General features: G+C 45.6%; 1 protein-coding gene across 1 annotated transcript; it reads right to left on the bottom strand.

Annotated features, from left to right (window-relative positions):
• Nucleotides 1-6,131: 6,131 nt before the first annotated feature.
• LOC100768894 (60S ribosomal protein L32) lies at nucleotides 6,132-6,560 on the bottom strand. The gene has a single exon (XM_027409190.2). The coding sequence runs from the start codon at nucleotides 6,534-6,536 to the stop codon at nucleotides 6,132-6,134; it is 405 nt and encodes a 134-aa protein (XP_027264991.1). The 5' UTR covers nucleotides 6,537-6,560.
• Nucleotides 6,561-10,672: the final 4,112 nt, after the last annotated feature.

Here is a 10,672-nt window from a genome sequence, read left to right as displayed (position 1 = left end):
GCAGAGGCAGGAGGGCCTGTGGGCAGCAGGCCCTCTCAAGGAAAGGATACATGCACCTCTGGGGCTGAGAAGGATCTACCCAGAAGACCCTTGTGTGAGGTAGGGTCTGCCAAGTTCATAGTACTGTGCACAAAATGGGCAGGGTGGTGGGGAACCTGTGTAGACTCGGGGTTGTCCCTGAGGGTATCATAAGGACATAGGACTAAATCCCCAGTGGGGTTGTGGCAGGCATCTAGAAACTGCTTTTGCTAAAAAGCATCAACTCTTCACTTGGCCCAACCAGTATCAGCAAGAACTAAAGGAAGGCCAGACCTCCTTCAGGGTGAGAACAGTTACCTATCATGCAGAAGCTGTATCCTTTGTAGAGCAGGTCATCTTGTAGCAGCCTAGTTTGGTCCCCTGGGGTGATTAACATATATAACAGTTTCTTCTTAAAATACAACAATCAGGGAAGTGGTGGCACTCGCCTTTAATACCAGCACTTGGGAGGCAGAGGCAAGAGGATCCCTGTGCGTTTGAGGCCAACTTGATCTGTAAAGTAAGTTCTAGGATAGCCAGGGCTATACGGAGAGGCCATGTTTCAAAAAACAAACAAAACAACAAAAAACCAAAACCAAACCAAACCAAACCAAACCATCACCAACAAATTCATTTAAGGATTTTAAAACAATGGTTTATCTCTCTCTCTCTCTCTCTCTCTCTCTCTCTCTCTCTCTCTCTCTCTCTCTGTGTGTGTGTGTGTGTGTGTGTGTGTGTGTGTGTGTGTGTGTGCAGAGGCTATAAGGCACTGGATTCCATGGAGCCGGAGTCACAGGGAGTTGTGGTCATATGACTCGGATGCTAGAAATTGAACTCTGCCCCAGCAGTGTGCACACTGAGCTGCTGAAATCTACCTCTGTAACAACTTAGGGACCACCTTGCAGGACCCGTTGTATTAATGATGGGGCCGAATCTTGACCAGGATTGCTTAATAACGCACACCTCTCACTGCTGCTGTCCCAACTCAAAGTTAATTATATCAGCACCCTATGGTAAAGCTGGGGTCACTGGGTCCCTCACCTGTTTATCTTCCCAGTGGCCAATCATTATGTCTCCTTTTTCTGCTTTTTACCATCTTTGTCTCTTGAATAGAGTTTGGGGCAGGTGCTCAAATCTATCTTATCTGGGTTGCTGGATTCAAGGCTGCTGCCCTGAAACTCCAGTTTCAGAGTGGGGTTAGATGACGTGGGCATGAGAGAAGGAGGGCTGTACAATGATTGTTAGGCTTGCAGCTTCCACAGCCAAGCAGAACTCAGTGTCATTGACCCAGACAGGACAGCCCAAGGTCTGGGGAAGGTTGAGAGTTCAGTGTGGGCCATTCTGGAAACTAAAAGTGAGTAAGTAATGCAGACGGGAGTCCGGGCACAGCTGATGTTGGGTCCTGATACTGCCCCTGACTCTAGAAGCTTGGTGAGAAGGACTGTGAAGCAAGTGCCTGGTGACTGGGCCTGCTGTTCTGGCCTGAGCTGGTCACATGGCTGGGCTGACATATTGAGCTGTATGACTTGGCCCCTGAGACGGCTTTGATCTAGTCCACAGGATGTGATTGAAACAACCTAGTCAGTGTTGAATGCTGGGAGATTTCACATAAAAACTGTTTTTTTCTAAGTTGAAAAAAAACAAAAACAAACAAACAAACAAACAAAAAAACCCTCTGGGCTCATGAACTCCACTGCAAGGCAAGGACCAGATGGATCTGAGTGGCTAATGCCTTCAATTATACCAGTGAGCTCTGCACTTCGCCCTGCAGGTGAGCCCAGTACTGTCCCCTCCAGACCAAGCCCTGTTAGGCCTTCTGCAAGTGAGTCCTGCCCTGTACTACCCCTTGCAGGTGAGCCCTGCACTGCCCTCTGAAGGCTATAATGATAACTCCGCCAGCCGCCCGAGTTCCACCGCCACATTTGGGTCCCCAAATAACACACAGAGATTAACATTAATTACAATGCTGCTGGCCAATGACTAGGATTTATTTGCTAGCTCTGTCTTAAGTATCAACAATAACCATTAAGCTATATATTTTATAAAGACTTACCTTATCCAGGACTCCAGGGGCATGTGTCCTCTCTTCCCGGGATCACATGGGGACTCTGTCCCTTTCCTACATTTCCCAGAATCCTCCTTCTCTCCTAGTCTCACCTAACTTGCTTTCCTATTGGCCAACAGTGCTTTATTTATCAACCAATAAGACAAACATATACGCAGAAGGACCTCCCCCATCAGAAGGCCAATGCAGTTATTAGGAGTTATCCTTTATTCAGGCTGCCTGTTTATCCTCCAATGTGCTTTTTTTTTTTTTTTTTTTTACCATTTCTTCTCTCTGGTCTGTGATGATTTCTGGCTTTCTGTCTTCCTTCCCTCCTCCTCCTCCTCTCCTCCTCCCTCCTCCTCCTCCTCTTCCTCCTCCTCCTCCTCCTTCTTTTAAAATATGTGTATGTGTGTTTGTATGTTGGCATGCTTGTGAGTGAGTACAGGAGTCTACAGGGACTAGAGGTGTTGGATGCCCCTGGAGCTGAAGTTACAGGGGCTTGTGAACCACCTGGTGTGGGTGCTGGGAATTGGACTCTGGTCCTCTGGAAGAGCAGTGCGTGCTCTTATGCCCTGAGCCATCTCCCCAGTCTTAGTGTCTGTCTGTCTTATTTCCTTTTTATCATGATTTTAACAGCTTTGGGGAGTAACATGCAGACATTTTGCAGAGACGCACAGTTTGGGTTTTCCTAATGTTTTTCTTGTGATCAGACAGGGTATGGGCCTTGGGAAGATGAGTGTGAGGGCAGACATCCTCATCATATCACACCCGGGAATGTGTGAACCGTGGCGCAGATATGCACTAAGGACCCCCAAGAATGTCAGGCAGGGTGGTATCATCTGTCTAGTATCTTGGGGATCCTTACTAAGGTTGCTATGGAGCAGTTTCCAGTTTCATCTGGTTTTAGCTGCCACAGCAGTCTAAGTTCTTGTGTTGTCAAAAGAGACGTATTCAGACAGGACACAGTAGCACACCAAGATGTCAAGGGTTTGATTAGAGCAACAAGGAAGTAAGAATATGCTCTTTAGAAAGCGAGCAGGCTACACAAGCAGCCAGGACCCTGATCTTAGCAGACATGGGCCATATGTCTCTCCCTCTCTGGTATCTCCTCCCTTTCCCTGGTGTCTTTCTTCAAGGTGGGCACTCCTGGGAAAGGGGTACATTCTTTTCAGAAGCCCATTTTAACCAGAATTAAGTTTGTTTTAAGGTGTTATAAGGTATAGGAACACGCATAAAAGGCGGGGGATGGGAGGGAGTTGGAAAGATGTTCAGTGCGCAAGAGTACTGGCTGTTCTCCCAGAGGACCTGAGTTGTTTCTCAGCACCCACACTGTAATCAGCCATCTGTAAGTCTTCTTTCAGAGATCTGATGCCCTCTTCAGGCCTCTGTGGGTACTTCATGTATGTGGTGCACAGACACCCAAACACATCAAATAAAAACAAATAAATCATTAAAAAAAAAGATGTATATGGTCTCAAGTTCATTAGAGGAAAGAGGAACACCCCACTGCATATATTCTCCAGGCCAGAGATTCCTGGCAGACAGTTAAAGCTGACCCAGCTGTCTCCGACTGTCTCTACATCCTGTTTTGGACCCTGAGCTGTCACAGCTGGAGAGATCGCCACTGCCTATGATTCCCTATGTCCTGTTTTGGGAGCCTATTAGCCAGTTCTTCCCAGAGCTCTCCCCATGATTACCATAGTCATCACTCAGGACATCTAGTTTTTTGAATCCCATGGCTGCCCCAAGCAGCCAGATGTGAAGAAACAAGGCATGCACAGTGTTAAGGCAGGACACCTTGTTGATATGGCACATGCCTAGTGTGCAGAAGGCTGTGGATTCCATCCCTAGCTGGCTTGTGTGTGTGTGTGTGTGTGGTGTGTGTGTGGTGTGTGTGTGGTGTGGTGTGTGTGTGTGTGTGTGTGTGTGTGTGTGTGTGTGTGTGTGTGTGTGTGTGTGTGTGTGTGTGTGTGTGTGGTGTGTGTGTGTGTGTGTGTGGTGTGTGTGTGTGTGTGTGTGTGTGTGTGTGTGTGTGTGTGTGTGTGTGTGTGTGTGTGTGTGTGTGTGTGTGTGTGTGTGTGTGTGTGTGTGTGTGTGTGTGTGTGTGTGTGTGTGTGTGTGTGTGTGTGTGTGTGTGTGTGTGTGTGTGTGTGTGTGTGTGTGTGTGTGTGTGTGTGTGTGTGTGTGTATGTGTGTGTGTGTGTGTGTGTGTCTATGTGCATGCCAAAGGACAGCTTTGTGGCACTGTTCCCTCCTCCCACCTTTCCAGTTGCCAGGCTTACACAACAAGCGCCTTTAAGTCAACTGTCTCACAGGCTCTTGGTCATCTGTTCATCTGCTGATTGGTACTTTGGTTGCTTCGAGCTCTTGGTAATTGCAAATAAAGCTGCTATAAATGTGTATGTATTAACCGTCACAGTGTCCCATGTTTCCTTTCCTCCCACTGAATACTCAGGAGAGAATGGCAGGCTGCATGATGGGTGAACGGTAGATTTCCCCATCCCAGTCACTCCACAGTCTTGCGCCCTTCATTATCCTAGTGGTGTTGTTCTGCACTGGGCTTTGCATGTAGCCCAGACAGGCCTTGAACCTGTGATTCTCTTGCCTTGGCCTGCTGAGTGGCTGTGATGGCAGGTTGGCCACACTCATTTTGTTTGCAGTTTTCTCTTGATCATCATCCTTCTAGGGAGTGCTTGTCCCAAATAAGCACAACCTGACATATAACTGAAAATGCAAAGAACGGAGATTAGTTAGGATAACTTTTAAAAAAAGAAACCGGAAAGCAAAACAGATGTGATAGTGCTTTAATTCCAGCACTTGAGAGCAGAGGCAAGTGGATAATCTCTGTGAGTTTGAGGCCAGCCTGGTTTTCACAGAGAGTTCCAGGCTAGCTAAGGCTACATAGTAAGACACTCCCCCACAAAAATAAATAAATACAGATTTTTTTTTTTAAAAAAAACAAGGCCAATAATATCAGACTTTCTAAAGTATGTCTTTCATACTTTTTTGATAATTGCATACATGTATACAATAAAATATGATCATATATACTTCTGATTTCCCACCTTCAACTTCTCCAGGTCTCCCCAAAACATATCTTCCTCCTCCTAACTTCGTGTCCTTTTTTTTTTTTTTCCAAATCCCAGTAGGTCCAGTTAGTACTGCCGTACTTACATGGGTGTAGGACCAGTAGCCATAAAGAATAAATTCCATAAAGAATTTTCCCTCCCCCAACTATCTACTGCCAATAGTTGCTCAGTAAGGAATCGGGCTGAGAGAGCTGTCGCCCATCTCTCTGTCTACGCTGCTGTGAGTCATGTGTTTAGGAATCACGTCATGTCTGTGTCAGCCTAGCCTGTGACAGCACTCCTCCCCATACCCAGGCTCTGGCATTCTTTCTGCCTCCTCCTCCTTGATGTTCCCTTGGCCGTGGTGATGGTGGCTAATACAGATGTCTAGGGCGGGTCACTCAGTCTCCTATTCTCAGCACTGTGGCTGGAGATTCTCTTGTCCTGCCAGGTCCTGCCTCCCTTCAGCCCCAAATAAACACACACAGACGCTATATTAATTATAAAACTGTTGGCCAATGGCTAGGGCTTCTTACCAGCGATCTCTGTCTCAATTATTAACCCATAACTACTAATCTATGTTTTTCTACCTTATCTTACCAGAGAATGCCTGGCGCATCCTAGCCTCCCAATCTCTACATGTCGTCCCTTTGCTGTGCCTCTCTGCCTACCTTTCCCAGAATTCTCCTCGTCTCCTAGTCCCCCTAACTTCCTGCCTCTATTGGCTATTGGCCAAACAGTGTTTTATTCATCAACCAATAAGAGAAGCTTATGTATAGAAGGACATCCCCCATCACAGTACTTTAACCAGTACTGCATCTCCCCACTGACTGCTGTCCACCGCATAAAAAGAGCTTCTCTGACCAAGACTGAGAGCAGTCCAGGTATTTGGGAACCAGGAACTGGGTGGGTATGGAGAATCAGTTGAAACAATCGTTTTATCCCCAGCTTTTATGGTTTTATTTAAACACAAATAAAACATGCACACCAGCCATCTACTAATTTTCTTCAATGCGAAGCCTGGCATTGGGACTGGTGATTCTGATGGTCAGCTGTGCTGCTCTTTCTACAATGGCTTTTCTGTTCTTGGAGGAAACATTGTGAGCAATCTCAGCACAGTAAGATTTGTCGCACAGCAGCAGCACTTCCAGCTCCTTGACATTGTGAACCAGAAACTTCCGGAAGCCACTAGGCAGCATGTGCTTGGTTTTCTTGTTGCTCCCGTAACCAATGTTGGGCATCAGGATCTGGCCCTTGAATCTTCTCCGAACCCTGTTGTCAATACCTCTGTGTTTCCACCAGTTTCGCTTAATTTTGACATATCGGTTTGACTGGTGCCGGATGAACTTCTTGGTCCTCTTTTTGACGATCTTGGGTTTCACCAGAGGGCGGAGGGCAGCCATGATGCCGCAAAAGAGATGGCAGCCACCTCCTGAAATAATCTTTAAAAATATTAAATTGTTATTTTGAGGGGATATGTGTGTCACATGCATGTGTGGTCAGGGTGCAGTTTTGTGGAGTCTGTCTCTCCTAGCATCCATGAGCATGTCTCTATTTCTGGACTCTGCAAGACAAAAATTTTCAGCATTGGGATTTAACCCTGGAACACAAGCATGTGTAACAAATGCTCTGTCACAGCCCAGTCCTTTTGCAGAACTGTGTGAGCCAATCCAGTCCTCTGTGTTTTCATGTAAACATTAGCATGCGTGTGCTTGTCATTGTTTTGTTGGTATGTTTCTTTGAGATGGGGTCTCATGTAGCCTAGGCTTACTCTGGAAATCATCGTGTAGCCAAGGATAACTTTGAACTCCTCGTCTTCCTGCCTCTTTCCCACATCCTGGAATTATAGGTGTGTGTCTCCACTGCTGGCTGTGCTTGCCCATTTATATAGGAGAATGTTGGCATGGAGGTTACATAGAATCTATGAACCAAACTGTAGAGAATTGGCATTTTAATAATGTTGAGCATCCTGATCCTGAACACAGACCAAATGTTATTTAGGCCTTTGTTTCTTCATTAGTTTGTGCATTTGTTTCTCCTAGAAGCATTCATCAGTTGCTTTTCCTTCACTGACTTGTTCCTGGGTATCCCTCCTCCCCATGCTGTTGTTAAGTGGGTTTGCATTAGCATACTCACTTCTGTAGGTCACTAGTGTTAGCATTCAGGCATTTACACTGGCCTGCTCTCAGGGACCTAGCAGCATCACCAGCATTGTAGCTACTGCAGCCACTGGGTAGAGCACTCTCCCTATGTGCATGCGCTATATCCCTTATAAAAGGTAAACTTCTCCTGCACGGCCCCCCCCCCCCCCCCGCCTCCCTCCGCTGTTTACCCCAGAGGCTGCATTTCCTCTTCCTCCCAATAAACTTCCCACATGAGTTCTGTGTTTGGTGTGACTTCCCTTCCCCTCCACCACTAAACTGCCATATTGGTGCTAAGACTCCCATCGGCAGCCTGAGCCACGCTGGGATCCTGTACCCAGTCTATCTTCACCAGGCTCACTTTCCAACTAACCCATCTCTGGGCTCTTCACCCAACCCCGGCGCAATTGGTGACTTTCCCTTCTCCCAGTCAGTATAAATGTTTCCCTGGATCCGTGGGAGTGACTGTTGAGCATCCAGCATCCCTCTGGTGTTCTTGGAAGTAGAGAAACCCTCTTCACCAGCACTCACCTCTGGCCGTTTATCACGAGTGGTTTCTTGCCTTTGGCCCCCTTGGCAAGCCCTGGTACCCACGTCTCACTTGGGCTCTCAGCTCTTGGCCCTGTTCTTGCATGACAATGTACTGAACAGCTTGTGCCTGCTCAATCCCATCCTCCCTGGATCTCTGGGATGCCAGGGTATCAAAGGCCTGGGATCTTCTCTACCTCATTCTTGGGAACTGTGTCATGCACCTCCTCACTCCCATTGGGATGTCTATCGGAGACCCACTGACCACTCCTTTCAAATCAAATCTGTATACTTTGGACCAGGGAGTCAGAGATGGAGAAGCCAGCTTCATCTTGCTCAGCACACATGGGTCCTTTCTTTTTATTTATTCAACTCCTATTTAATAGCGCTCTCTCTCTCTCTCTCTCTCTCTCTCTCTCTCTCTCTCTCTCTCTCGTGTGTGTGTGTGTGTGTGTGTGTGTGTGTGTGTGTGTACACGTATGTGACTTGGATTTAACTCTATATGTATGAATGTAAGCTGGATTAACTCTGTGTGTATGTGTAGAACTTGGATTCAACTCTGCACATAGGTACATGTAACTATGTTCAGGAAAACATGTTTTAAACATCAACCACATGGCTTTCCTCCCTCTTAGGTGGTGACCTCATCATGATGTAGGTAGCCACATGGCTGGCAAACATCTTTACTAAGGTTAAAGAGTACATATCATATGACACTTCTTCGTTCTAATGAACTTTTTGTTCATTGTGTCTTGTTTCAGATGAAGAAAGCAACAAGTCTCAAATATTTTGGATTGGTATGGACTTTTATATGACGATAGAGATGTAAAGTTATTTGTGATTCAACTCTGCTTTAGAATATGCTCTGTATGGTGATAAAAATTTAAGGTTATCCGGGTGGTGGTGGCGGCGGCGCACGCCTTTGATCCCAGCACTCGGGAGGCAGAGGCAGGCAGATCTCTGTGAGTTCGAGACCAACCTGGTCTACAAGAATTAGTTCCAGGACAGCCTCCAAAGCCACAGAGAAACCCTGTCTTGAAAAACCAAGAAAAAAACTTTTTAAAAATTTAAGATTGTAAAGTTCTATTCAGATTAACAAAAGCTGACTTAGTGATTTACACCTAAGTACTTATGCCTTTGCCAAGTGTTCAACACCAAACTTCTAGAGAATTTAGATAAGCAGCAACGTGTATTTGACGGACAAATAAAGTATTTTATAAATAAGATATATATTCTATAATGGAGTTTCTGATCCCCTGAGAGGGTCCTTTTCCCAGAGTTGGGCATTTGGGCAGAGTTCCCCATGGCTTGTCAAGGGCAATGCTGGCCTCTGGGCTCCCTCAGTCCCTGCTCATGGGCAGTACCACAGTTCACAGCCCTCTTTCTCCTGTTCCCATTTTCACCCTGGGGATATTTCCCCTGCCACTATTCCTTGCCTTCTCAGGAGACAGCCTTAGCAGTTTGGAGCAAACTTGTTCTGTTTTACACATGGAATGGCTATTTTGGTTTCTTTACTGAGCCCATTATCTATGATTAAAAAGTTTTATTTTGATATTTATTCTGACAGGAATGGAGCATAAAGTCTTACACTTATGAGAGCTACTAACGCATTGTAGACTGTTAAGGAACACAAGTTAATAGTCAGCCATCTTATAAATAATCAAGTTCTTTAGCTGTAGTCATGCTAAGTACTAAGATAATTAACTACAGCCTTACTTAGTGCCCTGTATATGTTTTCAGGGTTAAGCTTAAAACAAGTAACTAGAAGCAAAGTTTGTCTATTCAGATATACCTAGTAGATGGACAGTCCTCAAATGTTTCAGAGATCTACAGAATATGACATTTTAAATGTTTAATACAAAAAAAAGCTTTTTGTGATAGGCATGCCAGCTCCTGGCAGCACCCCTGTCTCCTCCAAGGAAGATGGATACAGAAGAACCCCCACTTGGGGCATGCTTCAAATGTGGCAATGCCAGCTAATGGGCAAAGAAAAAACTACCTTTCACCCCAGCTGCTGCCAAGACCCTGCCCAAACTGGACAACAGGACACTGGGGAATTGATTACCCTGCTTTGCCTAGGTAAGGTAGGATGGTCCCCCACAAGTCCTACTCCACAGGAAAGTCTATCAGATCTTGTGGGTCTGGCAGCTGAAGACCGATGCTGCCCTGAGACCTCTGCCCCCAATGATCATGGGGGACCCTGGAGTAGCTGTCTAGGTAGCCAGTAAGTCCCTGTCACTTCTAGTAGGTTTGGAAGCTGTGTGGTCTGCTCACTCAGGTAAAATTTATCCTTCTCAGAACTCTGATAGCATTGATGACTAGGCTTTGTTAGTTTAACAGCAACAACCAAGGCTTCAGCTGCTTTCTCAGTTCTCTTTGTGTGTAAAATTCAGTTCACAGCTTTTTCTCTCCCAGAGCTACAGTGAGGTCTAGACACAGGTTACCTTGTTACCAGACTCAGGGAAGAGAGAATCTCACAGAACAGATTTCAATGTAACTTTTACCATCCCTTTATTAAAAGGAACTCATGCTACAATGACTCAGTAATCAAACACCCATGTCTCCTGGTGAATTAGAAAGAGAGAAGGTGTTTTAAGGTGTAAAGTTTATGTGAGGATATGAAAGCTTAAGATGTAAGGATCTAAGAATGTTTTAGGGTCTAAGAAAGTACACATTTAGGATGTGTAAATGCAAGTTATAAAGGTCTGAGGATGAAAAAGCTTAAGTGGTGATAAAAAGAAAGTGATTTGAGATGTTTAAAAGAATGAAACATGCTCCAGATTTCTGTCTCTTGCTCTGCCACTGTTACATTAAGACTCCAAAAGTTCAGAGTCTTAACATTAATTGATAGAACTCTGATAAGATATTAA

Source organism: Cricetulus griseus, chromosome 3, assembly GCF_003668045.3.
Source record: "Cricetulus griseus strain 17A/GY chromosome 3, alternate assembly CriGri-PICRH-1.0, whole genome shotgun sequence".
Taxonomy (NCBI): domain Eukaryota; kingdom Metazoa; phylum Chordata; class Mammalia; order Rodentia; family Cricetidae; genus Cricetulus; species Cricetulus griseus.
Note: the sequence above shows the minus strand (reverse complement) of the source record. Positions and strands in the feature narration are given on the sequence as shown.